The sequence below is a fragment of the Podarcis filfolensis genome, assembly GCF_964270895.1.
Source record: "Podarcis filfolensis genome assembly, chromosome: 13".
Taxonomy (NCBI): Eukaryota; Metazoa; Chordata; class Lepidosauria; order Squamata; family Lacertidae; genus Podarcis; species Podarcis filfolensis.
In genome coordinates, this window is record NC_139615.1 from 20,066,592 (window position 1) to 20,093,047 (window position 26,456).

Consider the following 26,456-nt stretch of genomic DNA (forward strand, 5'->3'; position numbering starts at 1 on the left):
TGCAGGATTATGGATGGGGAAAGATGCCTAGAAGGGTCTGAACAGAGTCTGCAGGGATCAGGTGAACAGATAAGTCTTGGCAAGTGGTAAACAGTGCACTGGGATCCTAACTTTGGTTTCTACTTCAACTGAAATGAACCTTTGAGGTTCCTCGCTTCCTTGAGCATTGCAGTCTGCATTCGGTTACTTGGGACGACACAGTATTAGAGTATTAGAGACATTATGCAACATTATTGCTTCCTCGACTTGGGATGCTTACACACAAGGCTTTTAATGTAGAATCGCTGTGCTTCATCCCCTCTTATTTATGCTCCATCTTTCAGTTTTCAAAAGCACGGCACCTAGGCGGTTTCCATCATCAAAGTAACAAGCAGTGCTTTTTTCTGGGGGTACGCATACCCCTAACATTTTGTGAATCTAAGTTTGACTTCATTGAGGGGCAGTATGAGTAGGAAAATGAGAGCACCCCCAAACATCTTTTTAAGGAAAAAAAGGACTGGTACCAAGTCATTTTTTTTAAAAAAATAGCATTAAATAAAGCCGATCAAACAGATCCACAAGGAGATGGAAATTAAAGGAGGCCAAAAGCTTATCAGAATACAGTGTAAACAAAATTTATGGCTGCCTTCTAAACTCCAGAGAAACACTTGCCTGTCCTCTGTGCAACACAGTAGAGGATGATAGGGATGCAGGCTACTGGATTATTTTATTTTTGCTTTTCCTTGGATTCACAGAGTCCTGAATGTATTGCTGCTCATTTTGCGAACAAGAGTCATATAATACCCAAACCTGCCCAGCTCCATTTGCCTCTAAGTGGAACGTTGGTTGGGGGAACCTCTTCTGTTTACGAGAAGTTGGCATACACTGATGGATGGAACAAGTCACAGCCACTGCCGCTCTTAATCTTATCTTCCATATGTATTGTAAGCACAAGCCTCTTGGCTCAAGACCTTTGGGGCAGAGGGTGATGCCCTGCAGCCAGGTTCTTGAATCGACTATCTGCCCGAGGCAAATGCCATTTTTATTCCACACCCAAGTCGCCACCGGCATTCAAGATAGGCCAGATGTTTCTTGCATAATAACCACGGGAATACTGGGTAGGGACAACAACAGATAGGCAGGGTTGAGATCACAGGGGCAGTGCCAGGCAAGCACAAACACCCCGTTATCTTGGGGTGCCAGAGAGTGTTGAGGTGCCCTCACAGCCTGCTGTCTCTGCTGATAACGGAAGCAGGCACGTAAGCCGTTCCCCCTTGGCTGTGTTTTGCTGTGCTGTAAGGGACTTCCACAATCTCCAGAAGAACAGTCATTGCTTGCAGGGATGGGCTTCTTCACATTGATCCTCCTCACCTCCTCCTGCTTCCTTGGAAAAGCCGGTGAGTTGCCCGTGTTGAAATTGAAGGAGGTGGGCAGCAAAGGCATCTTAAAAGTTGGAAGAGACTTGAGAGGCCAAGATCTAGTTCAGCCACCTGCTCAATGCAGGATGGCACTACTGAAAGGTTGCTGGTGGTACCAGTGGCCCTCCAGATGTGGCTGGACTACATTCCCATCATCTCTGACCATTGGCCGTGTTGGCTGGGGCTGATGGGAGTCCAAGAACATCTGCAGGGCCATGGGTTATCCATCTCCAGACTGCAGCACCCCTGGCAGATGGTCCTCTAGACTCCAGCCAAGGAGTGCCCACCAATTCCCAAGGAAGTCAGTCTTAATATAGCAGTATTATTCACAATTATCCGTTATTCTGGAAAGCAATGTGCAACCACTTAAGTGGAGTGGTTGTAGGGGCTGGCACTTGGCATGAAGTGTTGCTGGGCTGGAGAAGGGAGCAGAGAGCAGGGGATGGACAGTGTTGTCTTTGTGACTTGCTTGTGAACCACCACACACATTGTTTTTAACTACTTTCAGTCATCTGGGGAGCAACCTGGTGCCTGCAAGCACACAAGCAAGGTTTGCTCCCAGCCTTTTAGTGCTTTAACACAGGTACATTACCTTTGAACATGGGGATTCCCAGTGTTGTTGTTGTTTAGTCGTTTAGTCGTGTCCGACTCTTCGTGACCCCATGGACCAGAGCACGCCAGGCTCTGGTCAGGGGATTCCCAGTACTGTACTATATTTTTATATTTGTTTTTACATCAATATATATCAATAGATTGCAATCTAATCTTGTAGGCAGTTTTTGCTGCTAGACAATTATCGATATAATATGGCAGCCATTGAGCCCATCTTTAAGGTGGAATTAAGTAAACTGTGTGTTTCATAAAGAAGAACTTTTGCTTGCCCTGAACCTATTTCTAATCAACACCATTGGGGTGACTCAAGGTCTTTCCAGATGACCTGCTCATTTGTCCTGATTTGTTTGAGAGGAGTTTAGATGGCCTTGCACGGAAGCAAGTGCAATCCAACGCTTTCAATGCCTTTCCTTGTCACTTTCCTTATCGCAAGAAGTCTGACCTTTTGGGGAAGCAGGTTTGTTGCATGAGACCTCCCAATCCATTGCAGTTATGGGACCTGAATTTACCTGTATGTGACTAAATCCCACCCGAATACAGTGAAAGCCTGGAAGCAACCCCTGAATGAAGTTAAGTTGGCTTATCTGAATTGGGTACGGTAACTTGACTGGCAAGAGCCTTCCAAGGATTTCGAAAAAGTCTCTTCTCACAACCCTCTTAGCTGGCAAGCTTTTAGGTACAGATGCATGGATTTGAACCCAAGTAAGAGATCTGCTAGGGACGCGGGTGGCGCCGTGGGTTAAATCACAGAGCCTAGGACTTGTTGATCAGAAGGTTGGCGGTTCGAATCCCCTCGACAGGGTGAGCTCCCGTTGCTCGGTCTCTGCTCCTGCCAACCTAGCAGTTTGAAAGCACATGACAGTAGTTTGAAAGCACAGTTTGAAAGCACATTGGCCACATGACCCGGAAGCTGTCTGCGGACAAACACCGGCTCCCTCAGCCAATAAAGCGAGATGAGTGCTGCAACCCCAGAGTCGGTCATGACTGGACCTAATGGTCAGGGGTCCCTTTACCTTTACCTAAGAGATCTGCTCACTTACTGAGCTACTTAGGCAAGATGGCCCATGGAAGACCAATCACTGGATGATCTTTGGCTGTATAGCTTCTCAGTTTGATGCCGTTTAAGATGGTCCTTAGATTTCCCTAATAATTATATTTAGGGCCACATAGGCATCACTGATAAAGAGGAAACACACCTTTTTTAAAAAAAAGATATATTTGTGTAAAATCTGCATGTGCTAATTTGTATGTTTGGATGTAAATATAGACACAGTCACTATAATTGAAACAAAAATGCAATCCATCTCAACATCCTGGGGAAGACTGTGACTTGTGTTGATGGTCTATTTCAAGGCCCCTGTCACATGGAAGACGGAATTGTAGAGCTGAAAAGGGACCCCAAGGATCATCTAGTCCAACCCCCTGCAATGCAGGAATGTGCAACTGTCCCATATGGGGATCAATCCTGCCACATTGGTGTCATCAGCACCTTGCTCTAACCAGCTGAGCTATCAGGTGTCTAATGGTTGTATTTTCTCAGTTAAGCAGGCAGCTACCCAAACAGAATGATAAAGCAGGCCTGCCACCCTAAGGCCAGTTCACACATGCCTGCATATTCATTGATTTCTCAGCATTTGTCAAACGGCAGCTGGCTGTGAGACCTGACTCCTAAGCAGAAGAGGAGTGCTCTTCTTATGTGTCTGTTCTGTGTTGCTTGACCCAGCCGGGAAGCTGCACGTGCAGGCCGAGCCCTCTCTGGTGAAAGCTGCGGTTGGAGATGATGTCTTGCTGAATTGCATCTTTACTGTGGACGAGCCCACTGTGGACCTCAGCCGACTCTCAATCCTCTGGTTCCACCGGGGCAGGCAGCTGGCGGAATTTGATGATGTGGTGACCACCTCCAGGGAAGGCGTCAGCCTGAGCCGGGAAGAGCTGGAGAATGGCAACGCGTCCTTGCTCATCTCCCGGGTTGGCACTGGAAACTCTGGCAACTACAGATGCTACGTCACATACACGCCGGAAGTGTGCATCCGGGAAGTGACTTTGCAAGTTGCAGGTAAGAGAGGTGGATGGTGTGGTAGGTGGTGTGTGTGTGTGTGCAACCAAGCACCAGCAGGAATAGTTTTAAGGTCTGGCTGCCTCAGAATACATCCCAGTATCATGCAGCATTCTTTATTGGGGCAGGAAATAGTATATATATATTTACCCCCCGCCCCCCACATTTTAAAAGTTTTATTTTCTACATTTCTGGATTCAAGGCAATTATTGTCCAAATATGCAACAAAAGTCACCTTGCCACCTTATATTAATTCAGAGTATATTAACTGCAGAATCCCTTTCACACACAGCACAAGATAATTTATCTATACAATATCAGCAGATAAACAAAACCGCACCCATCAATTGCAATTTAAATAATTTACAAATCAACAGCAAATAGCCACAGGTTGACACAGAATTGTGTGGCTATCCTAGAAACCGATACCCCCCCTTCTTCACTGCGCTCTCTCTCTCTGACTCCTCCCTTCAATACATATCTGTTCCTAAGCCCCCATCTCTTTTGAACACATTCCCCTTTCAAACACCCTATGAAAGAGGAAGGCTTGTTTTCCTCTGGAGACTTCCAAAATGCAGCCTTTACCTTCTACAATGTTTCATTTTATTTCCAGTTTAATTTGGCTTATAGTCACATTTTAAAAAATTAAGTGAGCCTAGCTAACATCTATAAATCTTAGATGTCAACAAAAAGACACTCACCTGTCTTCCCCCTGCTCCCTACATGATGTTAATAATTTGGGTACATTAAAGGCATACATTTTGCACCATAAAAGAAAAGCTTTTGCTCTCTTCTAGTTTACAAGTAACTCCTGCCTTGATTGGCCTGCAGAAGGTGTGCCTTACTCACCCTAGGTGACTAGGCAGGTAGCTATGAACAAAGCCATATCAAATAGAGGTGGAAAAAGACTTGCCCAATGCCTAAACGTTACTACAGTGCCTTGTAATTCTGCATAGCAATTTCAGTTTTTGGAATTTGTATGGATTGTGTTTAAACGTGGGAGAAGTACAGAAGATGTTGGTGGGTCCATCACAAGAGTCTCAGCTTTGATTTCTGTGTTTCATTCCTTCATTTCTAACCCTACTGTGTGCTGGATGCTGATACTAATTCCCTGCAGACCCCGAGGAAGATCTGGAAGATTCCTTTTCATCCCCGTGTCTCAACCGTTCAGATATCCTGAGCAAGCTGCGTCAAATTGAGGAAGCTGTGAAGCAACTCGAGGCCAAACTCCAGGAGCTCGTGACCAGCAAGAGTGCCGCAAGATGCAGTTCTGAAGTTGCCTCCCCGTCTGCGCCAGAGCCCTCACGCTGATTGCATTTCTTCTGCACTGCTGCAAATCAAAATAGGCTTCAAACCCATTTAGCTTAAGCTTCCTGTGTTATCCAAGTAAATGTGGAAACTGTAGCTCTGTGACAGGGCTTAGAGTCTCTTGACAAATCATTCCTGCAATATCTTAATTCCTAGGATTCCCTGGGGGGATGTTATGACCATTAAACCAGCTTCAGAATTAATACTGTGTTGAAGGGCATTGCATGCACTGAATGGCAGTGAAGGGGTGGGGCTGAATTGACTATTTCTGAGTGCATCAGGGCCTGAAACCTGGTGGGGTGGAGACAAAGTTGGATTAAACAGGAGGCAACACAGGGAACTGTTGAGGGCGCCAGCCTTGAGGAGTGCCTGGTTCGTTGACCACTCATCCTGATTTATTTGAGGGGAGACTGAATGACATTGCCTCAGAGCAAGTGTCACCTCACACTTTCCAATGCATTTGCTCACCAGTAATCACTTTCCTTACGCGGGTGGCGCTGTGGGTAAAACCTCAGCGCCTAGGACTTGCCGATTGCATGGTCGGCGGTTTGAATCCCCGCGGCGGGGTGAGCTCCCGTCGTTCGGTCCCAGCTCCTGCCCACCTAGCAGTTCGAAAGCACGTCAAAGTGCAAGTAGATAAATAGGTACCGCTTTATAGCGGGAAGGTAAACGGCGTTTCCGTGTGCTGCTCTGGTGCCGGTTCGCCAGAGCAGCTTCGTCACGCTGGCCACGTGACCCGGAAGTGTCTGCGGACAGCGCTGGCTCCCGGCCTCTAGAGTGAGATGGGCGCACAACCCTAGAGTCGGACACGACTGGCCCGTACGGGCAGGGGTACCTTTACCTTTACCTTTAATCACTTTCCTTATGGTAAAAAGCCCAATCTTTTGTAGAAGTGGGTTTCTTGCACAAGATCTCCCAATCCACTGTAACTATGTACCCTGAATTTGATGGGGTGTGACTGAATCCAACCCCAAAATGGTATGATGGGGGGGGGGGGAGGTGCGTGTTGTTTCTAGATCTGCTCAACTATCAGGAGCTGACTCAAACAGAATAAACACTTCAGCTTCACCTATAAATCTGGCAATGACCTATCCGGACAGCATGCATTACTCCTTTTGGAAAAGTTATTTAAGAACATAAAAATAGCTCTGTTAGATCAAGGCCAGTGGTCCACCTAGCACATACCTGTTCTCACAGTGGTCGGGATCTGCAATCAGGATCTGAGCACAACAGCAACCTCCCGGTATTATGCATCCTGCTTTTGAGCTTTAGAGTGTGTTGTGGTTGACCATTGATAAAGACCCAAGTTTTGGACTCCATGGACACGTGGTCAAATTCATTTGATATGTTCTAGCGTTATGTCAGTCCCGCATTCTCTAGGTGCGCTACATGGGCGGGGGCAAGAGGAGAAGCTGCCCCCCTAAATCAATACAAATCTGAGGTTCTGCCCCCCCCACCAACATTCCTGGCTACTCCCATGGTGTGCTAGTCGTGGCTAGTACTCAGCAAAAGGCACTGCTTATGGTCAGAGGCACTCTTGTATTTTTCAATTACACAGCCCAGTGCACTGAGAAAAAACACAAAACGAATTAAACTCGGGGAAAATGCAACTCCTGGTTAAAGGCACAAGTCTGACCCACCCGCTCCTTCGCCAGGAGAGGCACGCGGAAAATAACGCCGAGGGGCTTTCGCTTTAAGAGCCTCCCACTGGACTCTGGCTGGGGTACAACCTGGGTGTCGCTTAGCTCGGAAAGCGCTGAGGCAGCAGCAGCTGGAGGGGGAAGGGGACGGCCAGGGCCCAGTTGCAAGAACCAGCCTGGAAGGGACGAGAGAAGCTCAGCAGCCCCCAGCATGGAAGGCTTGTAAGCAACTGATCCCCCACTTCGGAAAACAATAACCGTGCCCGTCCCCTTCCTAGTGCCCACACCTCGCGCCCCCGCCCCACCCCCGCTTGCTTTTTGCAACAGTGCCCTATTTTCCTAATACTGTAATGGCACAAGAGGGGGGGGGATGCGTGCGCACGGGGCATGGCGTAATAAACGTAATATTCGCGCCACTCAAAGGTCCCTGAAACTAACATGTCGCTCCCTTACATGAAGTTTTGCAGTTAAGTTTGCTTGCTACCGTAATGGAGGAGAATCTCATCAAGGAGAGTCCAAAAATGCAGGTAGCTGCGTCGATGCATTCGATTGAAATGAATAAAAGGTGCATCGCACAATGCCTAGTTCATTAGGGTCAGCTGGTAGCCATGGAGTCACGTGCTGGCAAAAGGTGGAATTTGTCGCTTGGGAATGCGCGTCTGGAGTTTCAGTCAGGAAGCCAGTTTAGTCCTACCTTGCAAGGCTGTTGTGATAAATGGGCCACGCCCACATCCATGTATCAGTGGAGGAAGAGTGGCGATCGCATGCAAAAACTTTGAAGCCTCATGTATTGCACACAGCTTGCCAGGCAGCTGGGTCACTTGTGAGGCTCGTTTTGAACAGTTTATAACAGATTGTTGGCCAATTTGTGCTTTTCCTGACATCTCTTTAAGGTAAAGATAAGACATCTTGGTACTGCACACTTGTAAAAGGCCACAAGACATCTGACGGCGAGGGAAAGCAAGGAATGGGTCTCATTCAGGGAGACTTTGGCCATCTACCTTTGCAATCCTGTGCATGTTTATTTGCAAGTAAATGCCATTCATTTCCCACTGAGTAAGCATGCAGAGGATTGTAGCCTTAGCGTTTGCCCCAAGGCAAAATGCATAACCTCTTCATAGCGCATGTTAGATTCTATGTTCAATATTCTAAAAACGGCACATACTTGCTTTACGTGACCTTTGAGCCCCTTTGTGCTCCAGTTTCTCCCTCCCTACCCAAAATCTGCAGCTACCACAATGAGGCCAGCACATCATACATCCGATGTAATGGGCTTTTAGTCTATCGAAGCTTATGTATGTCACACAAACCCATTAGTCTTCAAGGCACAGCGAGCCTCCTTTTTGGGCGCATGCGATAGCAGACGTTATCCCTACAGCATCTTTGCACTGCCTCCCCACTACCCACCCAGCGCAAATGTCATACTAATGTTGTGGAAATAGCAATTGTGCCTAATGTCACTGGTGGCAACTATTGATTGACCCTTCAGGGGTTGGTTGCTTGGTTATGGCTTCAGTGCATAGCCCTCCCCTGCATATATAAGCAGCATGAACTATGCAAAACAAGAAATGCTACTCAGTTAATACAGGTTGAAGAATTCAGATTTTGTCAGGAGACTATTTGGTTGTTGCTGTTTGTATATATAAAGTATACACACACCTGTCTATGCACGTTCCCACGGCAGCCCCCAGGCTCCCCCCAAAGAAGCCTACCGTGCGGCAATGGTGCTCTCTGGCGCAGGAGATGCCCTTGGCTACCGCAACCAGCGCTGGGAATACTGCACCTCAGGGCCTCAGATCCACCAGGAGCTCCAGGAGCTGGGGGGCCTCGGCAAGGTTCGGGCAGCCCTCCCCGACTGGCCTGTCAGTGATGACACTGTTCTGCACCTGGCGACGGCCGAGGCTCTGGCCACAGGTGAGTAGCAGGAAAGGCTGGGCAGCCTTACAGCCTTTTCTCAGCAGGTCCTTGTTCCCTGAGGAATAGCATTTTTCACTTACAGCAGAGCTTGGCCTCCATAGGGCCCACTCGAGGTATGACTGGGGGTTCTCAGCAAAGTGTCATCTCTTGGGTCTCCTATGCCCATAGGTTCACTTGTTCGCAGCCATGGCGGCAGCTCTCCAGTCAGCAATGGGCAAGAAGTCCTGTTATTGCTGTTGTTATTGTTGTTAAAATTTGTATACCATGCTTCATCTGTAGATCTCAGGGCAGTTCACAACATGAACCAACCTGAGATTTTCACATGGGGTGTGGTGGATGTGGGAATGCAGAGGAGATTATTATTTTTTTATTAATGCAGAGCACTTCTTCTCTGTGTTTCCTCTATCCAGGGAAGGAAGGGGAGCCGCTGTTCCAGGAGCTGGCTAAACGCTATGTTGAAGCCATGAACGACATGGAAGGGAGGAAGCCGGGGCCCACGAGCATTCTGGGTAACTTATGACAGCACTCCTCTGTGCAAGTTACAGCAGTATAATTCTCTTCAAAAACAAATACATCCCTGCTCCGTACACAGAAACTAATCCAACACTAAGGAAGTGATGTGAATAGGCAAAGAGCTTTGAAGTGTGTGTGGGGGGGGGGACCTTCACTGTGCCTTAAGGTGGTCTTGTGTAAACACTGTCAGTGTTGTTCTTGTAGTACAGTCATACCTCTGGTCACAGATGCTTCAGGGTTTTTTTTTCAGGTTACGGACCTGCCGAAACCCGGAAGTACCGGAATGGGTTACTTCCGGGTTTTGGCGGTCGTGCATGCGCAGAAGCGCCAAATCGCAACCCACGTGTGCGCAGACGCGCCGCTGCAGGTTGCGAATGTGCATCCCACACGGATCATGTTCGCAACCCGACCATCCACTGTACTCAGCAGGAAAGAGGACTGGGGCAAAACTCAAATTAGTTGGCTTCACTTGTCATTCCCTGCAGCTCCACCTCCTGTGAGTTTCCAGGGCACCAACCCTCTATGGGGGGAAAGCAGACTGAACAGTAGTGATATTTTGCAGAAAAACTACAAAAGGGGGGAAAGGGAAGGAGAGAGGAGCTTAGGACAGAAGGCCATTTTTAGGAAAAACCACAGAGTAAGGTCAGGAGGCCTATTTTCTTTCCACCCTATATGTTTCTTCTACTTTAGACGGCAGACTCTGCAGTTGTATTCTGTGAAATAAATGAAATGTCCAGGGCTGCCTCCATATGGCTCAAGAGCACAAGCAGTTTGGCCCATACATATCTTCGCATGTCTCTCGTTTTCATCCCGCCTGCAGGAACATCTCAGTTGCGTCCAGGGGAGCCAAACGGATATCGCATTCCTTTCAACCCCGGTGCCACAGGTTGTGGTGCGGCCATGAGATCCATGTGCATTGGGCTCAGGTAATGTGGTGTGCTGTGGTGGGGGGACACACGTAAGAAAGGACAAAGCTGGGGCCAAGCGGAAAAGCTGAAGGCCAAAGTCGGACTCCAGCATGACCCCCAGCCGCCATCTCTCCCAGGTATCCTCGCCCTTCAGACCTGAGCACTTTGGTCCAAGTCAGCATAGAAAGTGGAAGAATGACACACCACCACCCCACAGGTAACTGATTATGTGCGTAGTCGTCCTCTGTCAGGGCGCCTTTCCCGGCAATGGTACATAAAAGGGACAATTCTGAGATGGGTGGGAGGGCTTTCTCTATGACTTGAAAGCTGTGGGTATGTGGGTGTTTGGAGTAGTGGTCAGTGTGGGTCTTGGGGCTGCAGGTCTACCCATACAGATGGACAAAACCCTGAGGTGGTAGAATAGGGACTTCAGGCTGCAGGTGGAGGATCCTCTGTTTGAACACCCCTTGCATTGAAATTTCCCTGAAAATTGAAGCCTAGTACACTAAGCAAAGAGCCAGAGTACGGTTATCCATGATGTGTTCATTTTCTGTTTGCAGGGAGTTTTTAATACAGAGGAGTGTTCATAAAGTGCCGTCCCCCCATTTGCATTCTGAAGCAATATCGTCAATTCTACCGCTTCATTCCGTGACATGTGTAGACCCAGCCTAAGTATCTTGAGGGTGACGGCAGATGTGACATTTTAACACAGGTCATCCTGGGTCCTTCACTTTTTTTTGCACTTTATGTACTACTAGATAACACACCACCAGCTAGCAAGCAAAAATGTATATGTACATTTAAAACCTGTACCTCTCACCTTATCAAATAATTGGCAAACATTTTCAAAACTGTTGCCAAACTGCTCTGGGGGAAATCGTGGGATGGTGATGTCACAGGCGCTGTGCAATAGGCCCTCTTCAAAGCCAGCTTTACCTTCAAACTGAACTAAACGGGGGTGGGGGGGTGGGATGTAGAAATATTTCCCCCGTCAGGGATGAAAGAAGGCATATTTGTATTGAACCAGTGAGTACTTTTTAAAAGTTGAGCTCCCTGCTAAGCCATAAAGTCTACTGGGTGGGCCTTGGGTAAGTCTCTGTAGCTCAGCCTAATCTACTTCTTGGAGCTGCAGTGAGGATAAAATTCCTTGAGGGATCCTGACTCCCCCCTATCCTCTTCCTCTGTTGTAGGCTATCTAGGAGCTCTGGCCTCTGCTCTGTTCACTTCTTATGCAGTGCAGGGCCTCCCCCTTGAGCGCTGGGGAGCTGGATTGCTCAGGACCCTGCCCCTTGCTTTAGAGTACATTCAGACTGCTGCAGCTGAGAGTGACTCCAATGTGGGGGCCTGGGCTTATTTCCAGGAGAAATGGGAGTGGTAAGTCCTTTGGGTGTGCTCTGGTACGGCGAAGGGGGACCTGAGTAACTGGAGGGTGTTGTTATTTTATTTTTTTAGGATAATGCAGTTGAAAGCTTTCCCCTCTTTTTTCCAGTGTGCATCTTTTATCAGGATGTCTAGAAACTTGCTTTTGTAAAATGAATAAATGAATAGCCAGACTTTGTGGTGAATGGAGAGCTGGTGCAATGTAAGGTTAGAGTGCTGGATTAGGATCAAGGAGATCTGGGTTCAAATCCCTGCTCAGCCAGCAACCTCTGAGTGAATTCGGCCAGCAACTACCTAAGCCTAGCCTACCTCCCAGCTTTGTGAATATAAAATGGATTTTGGGGGTGGGGCGGGGGAAGATAATCGGTTGTATCCAACAAAATCATAATCAAAGTAGACCCATTGAAATCAATAGACCCGACTAGTAATTTCCAGTAATTTCCAGTAATTTCAGTGGGTCAACTCTGAGTAAATTGGAGGCAACCCAGCAAATGCTATCTTGAAGGAAAAACTTAAATCTCCTTGTCAAAATTTGATTGTCCATTATAATTTTAATACACCCCCCCTACCGTGTTCCTACTCTCTTTATGTACCCAATTGGAAAAAGGAGCTTTTAACAAAATTTGAAGGGGGAGGTTTTGACAAGACAACAATTCAACATTACTTTCAAACAGAACTTAAGATTGAGTTTGATTTTTAAAACAAGCAAACAGCAAAATTCAAAGCTGAATTCAGGGGGGAAAACCTCAATGTGAAGGCAAAACAATATCTTGGTTCTAATAGTAATGTTTATCAGGTAGGTCAGAGTAAAGAGAGTCATTGTGGTGCAGGGGTCATTCTGTTTATTTCACTGTACATTGTGCCCTCATTGGCTCTCAAGGAGGTCTTGGATTCTTGGCTTTTTCACTTCTGCTGTCTACCCATTTAGGTACCTCTCTGAACGGGGCCTGGCTACGGGTCAGGGCCCTTGTCTGTTTCCTGCTGCCTATAGTCCTGCTGAGCGTGACGTCATCTACAAAACCTTCAGCCTGGACGGGTGGGCCGGACGGAGCGGTCACGATGCCCCCATGATTGCATACGACGCCTTGCTGGGCGCAGGGGAGAACTGGGAGGAGCTCTGTAGCCGTTCCATGTTCCACGGGGGTGAGTCGAAAGGAGGCAAATCCTGCCCTTCCCCCACTGTAAAAGTGGCCCACCCTAAAAGTAAAGGTAAAGGTACTCCTGACCATTAGGTCCAGTCGCGGACGACTCTGGAGCTGCATGCTCATCTCGCTCTATAGGCCGGGGGAGCCAGCGTTTGTCCTCGGACAGCTTCCAGGTCATGTGGCCAGCATGACTAAGCCACTTCTGGCGAACCAGAGCAGTGCATGGAAACGTCATTTACCTTCACGCCAGAAGGTACCTATTTATCTACTTGCACTTTGACGTGCTTTTGAACTGCTAGGCTGGCAGGAGCTGGGACAGAGCAACGGGAGCTCACCCCATCACAGGGATTCGAACCGCCGACCTTCTGACTGACAAGCCCTAGGCTCTGTGGTTTAGACCACAGCGCCACCTGCGTCCCTGGCCCACCCTAAAGCTGGCTGCATTTCATAGAATCGTAGAGTTGGAAGGGACCCTGAGGATCATCTAGCCCAACCCCTCTGCAATGCAGGAATGTGCAGCTGTCCCAAATGGGGATCAAACCTGCAACCTTGGTGTTATAAACACCAGGCTCTAACCAAACTTGTTTTCTCGGTGTGTGTGTGTTTTCCTGCTCACTCACAGGGGACAGTGACTCTACAGGGGTGATTGCTGCCTGCTGCTGGGCTCTGGCTCACGGTTTCAGAGGAGTCCCAGAAGATAACCACATAGCGCTTGAATACCGAGACAGGATGGTGGCTGCAGCTGATGCCCTCTATCACCTTGCCTGGGGACAGACTCTTGTTTGAAAGACCTTTCTGCTGTCTCTAGCATCTAAGGATGGACTCTTAATCTGTTGATTTTGGTTTTTTCTCGATCATAATTTCAGGTCTTTACATTTCCACACCAATTTATGATCAATTTATGCATGACACAGTCCTTGTGAAAATTAATCAGCGTTTTAGTGAGAATTTCACTTCATACACGTTTGTATGTCATTTCCCACAATAGACATATTTTTCTGCAAAGCAATTTCCCTTAGTGTAATGTTGCTGTTCACTAACACCTGCATTTGTATGTACACTTTGCCCTAATATATGCATTCTTGTACATGTTACTTGGTTGGAAAACTGCATTGCAAAATTTGGAGAAGCACCAATGTCCAAGGATGGCTGACTTTCAATTTGCATATTGTTTTGGAAAGGGCAAATTTGTTAACTTTGCCTTTAAATGTGAACTGAATCTAAATTCTGCTCCATCTCTAACTAGCATCCCAGGCCCCTGAGAGAGGCCCTGAACATGAGCCGCAACAAGCTGAAAACTGTTCTTCACAGAATAAACTGAGGCTGTGTTTGCAGTTCTGCCTTGTGTTTTGTGGGAGGAAAATTTCAGGCACTGGATTTCTAAGATCCTCTAAGGAACCTCCTGTGGCCTGGGAGATCTTCCATGAGATCCCAAAGCAATGGTGGAGAGCTGTTTTTAGTAAGTGGTATGGGAAATGTACTCTGCACATGCCCAGAGGCACTATCTTTTTTATTATATCTTCACATACACCATTGGGGAAAATAATTTTGTGGGTGAAATCTTGGCCTCCTTCAGAGAACCCAGCAGTCTTAACTCCCATCTACCCCACTCCTGTATGGCCCAGATCCCATTCTTCTCCCAAAGAACCCAGGAGTCCTGGACACACATAGAGACCCAGCCATGATGGTTTAATTTGGCACCAAGGCAGTGTTTTAGGGTAGCCAAACTGGGATGTGGGGAAGAGAGAGAGAGAGAGAGAGAGAAAGAAATGTACTTTCATTTTTAACCCCTGAGCAGGGATGTCAGATCAATGCAGAAACACGAAGGGCTACCCATCTCTGCGTCTGTTGGGAAGGTGGTTATGGTCCCAAAGAGTGATTGGCTTCTTTTGTTAGGTTGTCATGATTCTTTACAATACAGGATTATGGGAAATGTTTCAAGCCCCAGAGAGTTCTGGGAACAAGCTCATGAACTGCATGACAGCAGCAGTCAACGATACTACAGGCCCTCAGCAGCAGAGGATGGTGGGATTAGTCACAGCTGCTGCAGAGGATGATGGGAAAGTAACTGCAGTCTTGGGAAATGATGAGGTTGGTCATAATTCCCTAGGAGCAAAGAGTGGTTGCTAGTACATGGTCCACGGAAGACGAAACTGCTGACGTCGTCATGGTGAGCTTGGCATTGGATCAAACCAGGAAGGCATCCATAGAAGCAACGCATGATGAGACAGTTACAAGTGTGGTGGGCATTCATCACCGGCAGAAGAGCATGATGAGAAGCTGCTGATGCAAGCAGAGCATGCTGGGATGGCCACATCCAGTCTCCAGTGGCAGACCATGATTTTGTTTGTCCACAAGAGCAGAGAATTATCAGAGGATAATTATCAGAGGATAGCCGGGTGTGTCAGCATGTCCTTAAACAGCAGAGCATGATGGGAAGGTTTCAACAATCATTTGAAGCACAGCATGATGGGAAGGTGTTGGTGACATAATTCTGTAGTGAAAGTTTCAAGCTGAGCCACCTGAAAGGGGAGGGCTCAAGGTCTCAGTGGAGTCTGTGCAAGGTACAAATAATTGTTGGAAGTAGCAGCTAGGACCCCACGGGGGCTGACATGAGTACTGTAGACACCTCCAGGCAGGTCATTCAGTACCCCTGTGCTCTGGCAGCAAAGCAAGAGAAAACAACACATCAGAGAAGGCAGAAGGCTGTACTCCCCAGATTTCTTCTTCCTGCATCCCACCAACCCTTTCCATCTCCTTTCTAAAAACCAATTATCACTGAGTCATGCAACCTGAGAACATAGGAGCATCTAGACCAGCCTCCTGTTTCCAATAGAGGCCAGGCAAATGCTTACAACTTGCAGGTTCTCAAACTTGTATTCAGAAATGTACCCTCCATTGGTGATTCTCAAAACACTGCCCCCTCAGTTAAGGTTGCCAGATTTTTTTCAATGAATCCGGGGACACTTTTCAACTTCAATGGATTTTGTATGGGGACTGATTTGTAAATCCGGAGACTGTCCCTGGGAAACAGGGACATCTGGTAACCTTACCCTCAGTAGACCACCTGAAAATGGCTGAAAACCTCAGTGGGACACTTACTTTTGCTTGCTTCAGTGCCAACATCATCAACATTATATTGATGATTATATTATAAAAAAAACCACAGGCATTAAATCAGTGTCTTGTTGACCTGTTTGATTAACCCTGGTCAATCAAAAGGGCCTCAACTTCCATGTCAGAAAAAACAACAAGAGCAGGTCCAAATACAGATACTTTTGGTTGTTCCAGAAACTATCAGCAAATCAGCTGGATGGAGCTTGTGGACCACCACTGGTCCACAGACTACAGTTTAAGAACTTCTGGACCATCTTTGATGGGGCTACACCATTTGACCATCTAACCCAGTACTGTCTTCTCTGATTAACAGCAGCTCTCCAAGATCTCAGGCATAGACCTTTCCCATCACCCACAATGCCAGTTTCCTTGATCTTGAGACGCCAAAGGGTAATGAACTTGGGGCTTCACCACACAATGCCTCTGCTCCCCCCCTGAGCCACAGCTGTTTCCCACAAGCGACCCCAGCTAAGCCACCATACCATGAGGATTCTCCTGTCAATGAGCCGACATAAGTTATTCCGGCTGCCACCAGCTACAATATGGTCAACACCAAGGAAGTGGCAGGTATAAATCTGGGGAAGGAGGAAGAAGAGAATCGGGCAGAAGGACAGAATGAAGAAAGGGGAACATTTTGAGTCCCACCATGCCATACTGCCAGGAAGGACTAGCATCTCACTAGCACACTCACTAGAAGATGGGAAAGGGGACCCTCTCAGGAATCTAGTACATTTTATGACCAGATCTCTTTGGGTGATGAGGAGCCAGGCCTGGAGAACACACAAGATGCTTAGCCCAAAGGAAGGGTTGGTAGGAATGGGGTCAGAAAAGGGTCTTCAACCTGCGAGTGGCCCCGGAAGTCTTCTGGGATGTCCATGATCTTGGAGCCAGTTTCAGCTTCCCAAATCTGGTTGAAGTAAAAAGTAGTATTTGTGTTAAATCCCCCTTTTTATTAAAAAAAAAATCGACATTTTTAAAAGACACATACATTATTTACACATGCACAGTTTATTTTTAGCAATGTATCTCTCACTACCTCTAATTAAAGTCAAACTACACCCCCTGTAGGGACACGGGTGGTGCTGTGGGTTAAACCACAGAGCCTAGGACTTGCCGATCAGAAGGTCGTGGGTTCAAATCCCCACAACGGGGTGAGCTCCCATTGCTCGGTCCCTGCTCCTCCCAACCTCGCAGTTCGAAAGCACATCAAAGTGCAAGTAGGTAAATAGGTACCGCTCCGGTGGGAAGGTAAACGGCGTTTCCATGCGCTGCTCTGGATTGCCAGAAGCGGCTTAGTCATGCTGGCCACATGACCCGGAAGCTGTACGCCGGCTCCCTCAACCAATAAAGCAAGATGAGCGCCGCAACCCCAGAATCGGCCATGACTGGACCTAATGGTCAGGGGTCCCTTTACCTTTACCTTTACACCCTCTTTGGGATTTGACTTAGTTTTTAATTATTAGCAAACTTGAGGGGGCTGAGTTTTGGGGAAAGAGAACCCTGAGGTAGAATATTTAATCCTTTCTTCACTTGCCCTAAATATAAATCAATCTTCCCCCCTTCAAGCTGCTTAGGAAGCTCCATATCCCAAAGGAGACCATTGGTCCATCTAGCTTAACAGTGACTGGCAGCGGTTTCCCCACCGTACCTGGAGGGGCTGGGGATTGAACCTGGGACCTTCTGCATGCAAAGCGAATGCTCTGCCACTGAGCCATGGACCCTCCTCGCTCCACCAGGGAAAAATATAGCCACCTCTGAAGCACCTCTTTCTCCAGTTCTCACCTGCAAGGTGTTGTTCCTCCTCCAGGAGCCTGTCAGGATATGTGTCCCGGTTTTGTCTATCGAGACGGCATCACCACAGACGTGAGGCCCAGAGATGCGCCTGTGGCAAAGGTGGAGCAAGGGTGCGGAGGAGGAGGCGAGAGCAAGAAGAGAGGGGAAGAATCATTAAAGGCTGAGGAGATTAAAAAAAAAAAAAAGCAGGAAGGTGGATGGGGAGGGCAAGAGAAGATTGAGGGTGAGAAGGGGAAGGGCAGTGGGGGAAGTAGGGGGTGGCTGCGCAGGCGTACCGTAAGGCATGTGATGACTGCATGCTCCAGAACTGAGGGGACAGAAGCCAGAGAACTGAGGTTAGGTGGGGTTCTCCCTCCAGCATCTGCCTGATAACATTTCCCTTTTGCCTAAGCTGACAGAGAAGCAGGGGTTGCTGGTGCCCGTTGATAGGGCAAAAGACAGGGAGTCCAACAGTAGGTGGTGCCAGAGCTAATGTCAGGCAGAGCCAACTATTGTTTGCTTTGCTCCATCCTCCTCTTCCTTGCTGAGCAAGGAGACTGAGGAGGAGGCAGTTGACAGGCAGGGTCACCCAATGGGCTGGCTGTAAGCAGGAAGGCTGACAGGTGGGGCGCTGCCTAAGGGCAGAATTACCGTACTTTTCCATGTATAAGACTATGTTTTTTTACAAAAATATATATGATTAAAATAGGGGGTCGTCTTATGCATGGATAGTGCATAGTTGGGACGTGGGATTGGTTGATGTCACGAGCCGGAGATTGTCAGCAGCGTGTTATTGGTGGCCTCGGCAAGGGGCGGTGTTGATTGGTTGTTGATTGTTTCTGCCGCTGAGGGGACAGATATTAGGAGGCTGTTGCACGAGTGTTAGCGTAGGTCAGGTGGGTGCGTGGTTTTCGGTAATCCTCCCCTAAAAAAAGCTCAACAACTCTGAGCTTTCCTCCCCCATTTTCTGTACAGTAGTACCACTGGTTAAGAACTTAATTCATTCCGGAGGTCTGTTCTTAACCTGAAACTGTTCTTAACCTGAAGCACCACTTTAGCTAATGGGGCCTCCTGCTGCCGCCGCGCTGCGGCTGCATGATTTCTGTTCTCATCTTGAAGCAAAGTTCTTAACCCGAGGTACTATTTCTGGGTTAGAGGAGTCTGTAACCTGAAGCGTCTGTAACCCGAGGTACCACTGTATTTTTAGTTCCCCAAAATAGGGGGTGTCTTATACATGGGGGCGTGCTATACACAGAAAAGTACAGGAGCTTGGTAGGAGAGTGTCCCATTTCCCCTAATGGACCAGCCTCCGCTGCAAGGGAGGAAGGCCAGTGGTGTCTAAACTTCCTTCCTACAGCATGGCCAAGCCAAGATATTCTGCCACCTGAGGCAAAAGGACAATATGACGCCCCTTCCATGTACAGATATTGACTAGACTGGTGGTTGAATCACACCGGTAATGGGACAGCCAGTTAGCTTAGAGGGCACAGGGCAGACCAAATGACAAATACAGCTCTGTCCTCCAAACATTTTCCTTCCAACCCCGCAACACCTGCTGCCTGAGGTGGCCATCTCACACTGGCCTTCAAAGAACGCAGTGCTGGCCTTCAAAGAAAACAGTCAGGACTTGGGAGCCATTGATTTGCTGCAGAACTCCTGCACATTGCAAAGGATTCTGGGAGATGCTAACGTCCTGCTGGAATTTGGAGCTGTGCCCCCAACAAATTGAGAGTGTGCCCTAAAATATGGTGCCAGTTTCAGGATTTTTTTGCCAGGGCTGGAGGTGGAGACTTGGGCCTCCCTAATCTGGAAGAGGTGTACGTGCAGAGAATGCAAGCAGAGAATTTTCCCAAGATGCCTTTGAGCTTCCTGTGGCCTTAACAATTACTTGACCCAACCCCCTCTGGAGCTGGACCTGTAGACTCACATTGCACATTCCTCAGTAATTCAGCCCCACCAACACTTATTTTTGCCCCTCACCTCACCCAAGCCTTCTACTTCCCACATCACAGACCCCATCACCTGCACTGTGTCATCCCATCCTCCAGAGATAAATCGTTCATCGTTATCCGGGAAGAAGGTCAGGGCATAGACCCGGGACATGTGCCCATCCATCACAGTGGGGGAATAGCTGGAGGAAGAAAAGAGTTGCTGCTTAGGAAACCAAAAGCCAGCCAAAACACACACCCAACTAAATCCAGTGCACTGCATGTACTATTCCCCCTATTAGTACTGCCCAGTGTCCTACTACCAGCATAAAGGTAAAGGTAAAGGGATCCCTGACCATTAGGTCCAGTCGTGACCAACTCTGGGGTTGCGGCGCTCATCTCGCTTTATTGGCTGAGGGAGCCGGCATACTGCTTCCAGGTCATGTGGCCAGCATGACTAAGTCGCTTCTGGCGAACCAGAGCAGCACACGGAAACGCCGTTTACCTTCCCACCGGAGCGGTACCTATTTATCTACTTGCACTTTGACGTGCTTTCGAACTGCTAGGATTGGCAGGAGCAGGGACCGAGCAACGGGAGCTCACCCCGTTGCGGGGATTCGAACCGCCGACCTTCTGATCGGCAAGTCCTAGGCTCTGTGGTTTAACCCACAGTGCCACCCGCGTCCAGCATACCTTGGGCTAAAAGTCTGGATTTTCGCCCAGGTCTGAGCATCATACATGTAAATCCCGGGTCCTGCTCCCCCTGTGATGAACTTGGAGCCAGAAGGGTTGAAAGAGGCGATCATTGTCTGGCGGTCCTCCGTTATGGTTCTCACGCAGGTACGGGAGGGAACATGCCACAGTTTCACTTTCCCACCGGAATCTGTGACGGAGAGAGTGAGTGGCCAAAGGATTTATTACGATATGAAAGGTAGGCTTCTGAGACAAATATTTTCATGGGGCATAGGCAGGAACAGAACGGAATTCTGAACACATTTTTCTGACTTGAATCAGCTTGCAGAAATCCACATTCACCATTGAGGAAGCTGCCAGATTTTGGAGAAAACCCAGATGGAAATACTATATGTGACAAGAGGGTTTAATAGCATTCAAGGTCGTGTGCACTTATGGATAGGTGAATCAGTCCATTTCGGTTTCTCTCTGTTTTTCATTCTTCCAACCTTGAGTTCGGTTGCCCACATTTTCACAGCATTTTGTGATTTATTTATTTTTTAAATCATCATGGAAATTCATCATTATTTTAGCTCAAATTTCTCCTACACATTTTTGTATGTAATTTTGCCTAATGTGCAAATGTTTACAAATCAGTTTTCCATAATATAGTGCACTTTTGTATGTTCCTTTATGCCCATTTTACTCTAGCATATGCATTTTGGGGCACATTATTTAGCTAGAGCACTATGCTACAAAATTTGGAGAGGTACAAATTGTGAAGGATGGATTCAGAAAGCATGAATTAGGTGAATGTAAACTGAATCAAATTACTTTCCCATCTCTATGTGTACCACACCTTAAAAATAACTAAACATGAAAGAATCTGCAGCAGGAAAACCTGGATTTTGAGACCTGTATCAGTTTTGTATAATTTATTTTCCTTATTTTGCTACTTTAATCGTTAATCACTATTTTGCTAGTTGTGAGAGAAACAAAAACACTGGTGTTCCAATTCCAACCATTGGGAATGTTATTTGACACCTCTTTGGAGTTTTTGACAAGTCATTTCCCACACACTTTCACCACAGGGGCTAGAATATTGGCTTTAAAAGAGAGAGAAAAGATTCTGTACCCATTTCTACATCCATTATTTGCGTTGCACATAATGCTGACATAAGAACAGCACTGCTGGATATGACCAAAAGCCTTTATTATCTAGTACAGTGGTACCTCAGGTTACAAACTTTGGGCTACAAACTCCACTAACCTGGAAGTAGTTACCTCGGGTTGCGAACTTTGCCCCAAGATGAGAACGGAAATTGCATGGCGGCAGTGCGGTGGCAGCAGGAGGCCCCATTAGTGAAAGCATGCCTCAGGTGAAGAACGGTTTCGGGTTAAGAACAGATCTCCGGAACAAATTAAGTTTGTAACCCGAGGTACCACTGTAGAGACAAACCTTGGCTGTCGAACGTAATCCGTTCTGGAAGCCCGTTCAGCTTCCAAAATGTTTGACAACCGAGGAGCGGCTTCTGATTGGTTGCAGGAGATTCCTGCACTCAAGCTGAAACTGCATCATCAGACACTCAGCTCCCAAAAAACTTTGAAAACCAGAACACTTACTTCTGGGTTTTCAGCGTTTGGGACCTGAAACGTTCCAAAACGGAGCTATTCGAGAAGTGAGGTTTGACTGTATCCTGTTTCCCAGGGTGGCCAGTGAATAACTCACAAACTTTAAGAAGAGATATTTTCTTCTTGACTTTTCTTTTAAAAATCCTTTTTACCGATAATGGAAATGATGAAAGGGTGGAGGAGAGTCAAAGGATTCAGGGAATCCTAAATGTTGATGTTGATGTTTAAATTAAAATTTGCAATGTAAAATTAAAAAAAAAAGTTTTTTTAAAAAATCCTTTTTACCGGAGCCCTCTCTTTTTTTTGACATCTGAAGTCAAATGTGGCTGTATTGGTTGTCTTTGGCAATTGTCTATGGATACACATCTTGAATTTGACACCACTCTGACAGTCACTGTCTGCCATCAGTTCAATAGCACATGTGTCATGCACCTGGTCCTGGGTGTCATTAAGGCTGAAGTCCAGGGTTGCCTCGTCTCTGGTCAAAGGTCAAAGGAAAGGTGTTACTCACAGGTGGCAAGCAAGACATCCCCGTTGTGAGCAGGCCCACGAGGCATAAAGTGCAGGGAGGTGACAGGTAACCCAAGGGCTACAGTCTCGCTGTCAGCAAGAACTTGATGAAGTGACCCATCATGGACAGATAAAACCTTAATCAGAGGAGGGGAAAGAGGCTGTCAGGAACGCAAAGAGGTGGGCAGAACACAACACATGAACACACCATGCAAAAGATCATGTAAATCGAATCAATTTGCCTCCCCATCTCTATGTGTAAAGGTAAAGGGACCCCTGATCATTAGGTCCAGTCATGGACGACTCGGGTTGCGGCGCTCATTTTGCTTTATTGGCCGAGGGAGCCGGCATACAGCTTCCAGGTCATGTGGCCAGCATGACTAAGCAGCTTCTGGCAAACCAGAGCAGCACACGGAAACGCTGTTTACCTTCCCGCCGGAGTGGTACCTATTTATCTACTTGAACTATGACGTGCTTTCGAACTGCTAGGTTGGCAGGAGCAAGGACCGAGCAACGGGAGCTCACCCCGTCGCGGGGATTCGAACCGCCAACGTTTTGATCGGCAAGTCCTAGGCTCTGTGGTTTAACCCACAGCGCCACCCGCGTCCCCATTCATCTCTATGTGTACCACACATTAACAATAACTATTCTCATGGAACAAAAATCGGAGTCTTCAGAAGATGGCACTCCAAGATCTCTGCACAGCATGTGCTGTGATACACCATTTGTGTAGAGCTCAGCCCAGAGTATGAACCCCAGGGAGTGGACTAGCACATCAGGGCTGCCTTCAGATGGTGGCAGAACTGGGCATCTGCAAAATCCCAAGATGAGCAGAGAGCACTTGGCTCCCCACTTTGCAAAGATTATTCAAGAAGATCAAATGTAGCCTAAGAGAATTCACATTTTGCATGTCCTGACTCTTCTAGATTGTGTTTGTGTGAGAGAGGATGTCCAGTTTAGGGTGCCATGTCCGAAGGCCCTCCAATCATGGAACCAGCTCTGCATCCTTTAGAGAATGGGACAAAAGCCAACCCAGCTTATGAGATGGGCATCTTCATGGAGCACGGTCTTTTGCAGTGGAAACAGAACGCGGTGCAGCTCATAATACAGATCAAGGTTGGTGAGCCAGCAGCTCAAGGGCCAAATCGAGCCGTCGTCAATATTTTGTCTGGACTGTAATAACCCATGAGACTGACCTTAATGGTACCAGTGCGTATTCCTGCTGCAACCCGTGTCCCTTCATTATTGAACTGGCAGCAAAGAAGCTGATCTCCACAATCTCTGTTGAGGAAGGGAATATATGCCCAGATTATTTGTATTTATTTATTTAGTCTGTTAGTCATTTTTGCACTAGAATTTCTAGGCTGTCTTTTAAACAAAAACAAAAAAACTATAGGTCTTCGTATAGGCCCATAGGCCAACCTGAATGCCCTCTGGAGACTTTGACATACAACTCACATCAGTTGATAGGAATTGTAGTCTAAAATAATTAGAGGGCACCAGGAAGGGGAATGCTGCTATAGGCCTTTATTTTTCACCTATTGGCCTTCAGGTATAACAAATGAAGTTATAAATAATGAAAGCATACGATCCACAATAAAACAAGATCAAATGACGCAGTCACAGTGCAGGTGAAAGCCACCCCATAAAATAAAACAGATGAAGGCGACTTGATCAAGGCAAAGGCCTGATGAAGACATCGGGGTTTGACAGCTTATCAAAAAGCCCACAGATTTTTTTATTTTTTTATTCAATTCACCCACCCTCAATATTTATGGGCAGTGTAATTTGCCGTCACAGAACTATAATTCCCTGCATGCTTACCAAACTACAGTTCCCATAATTCTTTGGATGGTGTGGGAGGAATGTGATTTATATAGGCTTTAAATGCACAGTGTGTGTAACTCTAGATGCCGCAGAAGAGAAGGCTGCTGCATGTCACCATCAATCTTGCTTCTGATTGCAGTGGGAGATGGTGAAAGCAAAGCCATCATCAGAGGCCAGCTGGGCTTCTGGAGATAGCCCACACCCCAGCAGAGGGCACCCTGACAAGAGCCCACTGGAGTGTTTCAGTGAGCAGGTGAACCAGGGATAGCCAATGCCATGTGTTCCAGATGTTGTGGGACTACAACTCCCATCATCCCTAGCTGTTGGCTGCTCTGCCTGGGACTGAGAGGGAATTGTAGGTCTACCACATCTGGAGGGCACCATGTTGGCATCTCCTGAGATGGACTCAGAGAGAGTGCTTTTCCTAAGAGACCTCCAAAAACTGGAATCAACACTAGAAGTGTGGGGCAGGTTCATTTGCGGGGAGAAGGCAGCCCGTAAGAGATATCCCAAATCTTAGCCATGAAAGACTGTAAATGTAATCACCAGCATTTTGAAATATGCAGGTGGTCTGGGTGAGTTTTGAGGTGAGAGGGGTACATAGCATCTAGGGAGGAAAAGGCCTGCCAATTTTGTAAGATAACCAACATACTTAAGTCTAATTAATGCACGAAGGGGTTAAAACCAAGAAGCAAGCTGTCCTGCCAGGCTTAGCTCACATTGGCTTGGGAAGGTCTCTGTAATCAAGCCTTTGATCCCCTCCAATCCACCTGATGAACTTGGTTTGTGAAGAGGCTAAGCTGGTTGCTCCAGCTTAGGCGCATAGCTCTAATAAGCTTCTCTTGAGTTCCTATACCAATAATTTAAGAACTTTCACTACTGTGACTAAGGCAGGTTTTACTGCCTGTGCAGCTGAATGCTGTATAGAAAAGCACATGAATCTGACCTTTAGAGAGTTTGTAAGTAAACAATTTTTTATTTATCTAACGTGTGGTCTTTTTTCTCTGCTGAGAGAAGAGGGAGGTTTTGGAACTTACAATGGCATATTTTAAAGGTCAAACAGCCTATCTTTCTATGCTTTACCTTGCTGCATATTTTGTGATTTTAAATCTCTGCTGGGGTTCTCAGGAAAATTCTTCAGCATTTTAGTGCAAATTTCTCTTAATAAACCCATTTTTTCCTGCAGATTTGACAACTGTGCACATTTTTTGCAACCAAATTATCCTAACAGAATTCATTTCAATGTTGTTTTCACCATTAGACTCATTTTTATGCACACTTTAACCTAATGTATGCATTTTGGCAAACAGTATTTGCAAAATCAGGCTAGCTGAATTCCGAAGGCCATCTTTCGGTTTCCGTATTATTTCAGAAAGTGCGGGTTTGATAGATTCTGCCTTCGATGCGAATTGAATTTCCCCTCCACCCCTAATTCACACCCATTGCCCCCTCCCTGGTTACCTACATCGTATGGAGCAGCCGGAGATCCCCGGAGATGGAGGGGCTGCTTGTGACGTTGTCTTGAAGGTTGGTGCTGGGAGCAAGAACGCTCGGTCCTGCTATGGACAGGCGGCCCCGGCGTGTAGGCTGCATTGCCCAGGGGGTGTGGGTCTTTAAGGGGAGGAAAGATACTTGGTTAGGGACACTTGGGAGGGGTTGTTTTGTTTTTGAGATCCCAGTCTTCTGGACCCCTTTCCAACATTCTGAGGAGGGAGAAAAGCTCAGTGGTTTGGTGTGCAGAAAGACCCTGGTTCAGTCCCTGGCCTTGCCAGTTTTAAGAAGACTGGTTGCTGGCGACGGGAGAGGCCTTTGCCAAAGAATCTGGAGAGCCACTGCCAGTCAGAGTTGACAATGCTGGGCTAGATGGACATATAGCCTGACATAGTAGTGCAAGGCAGCTTCCTCCCTCCTTAGCATTCCCTGCCGCCCCTCTGTCGTTCATCCTTTCCCCGCATCGCTCCCACTGCCTGTCCGCTTTCTGCAGGCCCTCCATCCCCACCAGCCATTCTCCCGCTATGCAGATTACCCCCCGCCCCATCGTCCTCATGCCCCAGGTTCCCAGCTGCCCCCCAACCCAGCTGCCCCTCATCCCGGCACCAGCCTCTCTCTTCCTCTCTCTCG

General features: G+C 47.4%; 3 protein-coding genes across 3 annotated transcripts; 2 read left to right on the top strand and 1 right to left on the bottom strand.

Moving 5' to 3' along the window:
- The first annotated feature begins 837 nt into the window (after positions 1–837).
- Positions 838–5,576, top strand: LOC310746545 (CD276 antigen-like). Its single transcript, XM_083580432.1, has 3 exons — positions 838–1,376; positions 3,733–4,065; positions 5,183–5,576. Exons 1-3 carry the CDS (start codon positions 1,322–1,324, stop codon positions 5,374–5,376), a joined length of 582 nt encoding a protein of 193 aa, XP_083436558.1. The 5' UTR covers positions 838–1,321; the 3' UTR covers positions 5,377–5,576.
- A 1,386-nt stretch (positions 5,577–6,962) lies between these two features.
- LOC310746515 (ADP-ribosylhydrolase ARH1-like) lies at positions 6,963–14,210 on the top strand. The gene is made up of 8 exons (XM_083580364.1): positions 6,963–7,235; positions 8,698–8,927; positions 9,341–9,439; positions 10,264–10,369; positions 10,489–10,568; positions 11,542–11,725; positions 12,660–12,874; positions 13,499–14,210. The coding sequence occupies exons 1-8, from the start codon at positions 7,225–7,227 to the stop codon at positions 13,660–13,662; spliced, it is 1,089 nt and encodes a 362-aa protein (XP_083436490.1). The 5' UTR covers positions 6,963–7,224; the 3' UTR covers positions 13,663–14,210.
- Positions 14,211–14,548: 338 nt separating this feature from the next.
- Positions 14,549–26,451, bottom strand: LOC310746516 (protein tipD-like). Its single transcript, XM_083580365.1, has 11 exons — positions 26,433–26,451; positions 25,801–25,946; positions 23,705–23,789; positions 22,510–22,645; positions 20,388–20,577; positions 19,789–19,897; positions 18,063–18,094; positions 17,776–17,875; positions 16,835–16,900; positions 16,476–16,568; positions 14,549–15,536 (listed from the first exon to the last, which is right to left on the bottom strand). Exons 2-11 carry the CDS (start codon positions 25,926–25,928, stop codon positions 15,414–15,416), a joined length of 1,062 nt encoding a protein of 353 aa, XP_083436491.1. The 5' UTR covers positions 25,929–25,946; positions 26,433–26,451; the 3' UTR covers positions 14,549–15,413.
- Positions 26,452–26,456: the final 5 nt, after the last annotated feature.

What these genes read in the sequence shown, in the direction of transcription:
- LOC310746545 (XM_083580432.1), top strand. Translation starts at nt 1,322, where the DNA reads ATGGGCTTCTTCACATTGATCCTCCTCACCTCCTCCTGCTTCCTTGGA. An exon ending in CTGCTTCCTTGGAAAAGCCG is followed by an intron (nt 1,377 to 3,732) that starts GTGAGTTGCCCG and finishes TGCTTGACCCAG; the next exon opens with CCGGGAAGCTGCACGTGCAG. An exon ending in AGTGACTTTGCAAGTTGCAG is followed by an intron (nt 4,066 to 5,182) that starts GTAAGAGAGGTG and finishes AATTCCCTGCAG; the next exon opens with ACCCCGAGGAAGATCTGGAA.
- LOC310746515 (XM_083580364.1), top strand. An exon ending in GACACACCACCACCCCACAG is followed by an intron (nt 10,569 to 11,541) that starts GTAACTGATTAT and finishes CCTCTGTTGTAG; the next exon opens with GCTATCTAGGAGCTCTGGCC. An exon ending in CCGTTCCATGTTCCACGGGG is followed by an intron (nt 12,875 to 13,498) that starts GTGAGTCGAAAG and finishes GCTCACTCACAG; the next exon opens with GGGACAGTGACTCTACAGGG.
- LOC310746516 (XM_083580365.1), bottom strand. Translation starts at nt 25,928, where the DNA reads ATGCAGCCTACACGCCGGGGCCGCCTGTCCATAGCAGGACCGAGCGTT. An exon ending in CTCCGGCTGCTCCATACGAT is followed by an intron (nt 23,790 to 25,800) that starts GTAGGTAACCAG and finishes CTTCCTCAACAG; the next exon opens with AGATTGTGGAGATCAGCTTC. An exon ending in GGATGTCTTGCTTGCCACCT is followed by an intron (nt 20,578 to 22,509) that starts GTGAGTAACACC and finishes TCTCCGTCACAG; the next exon opens with ATTCCGGTGGGAAAGTGAAA.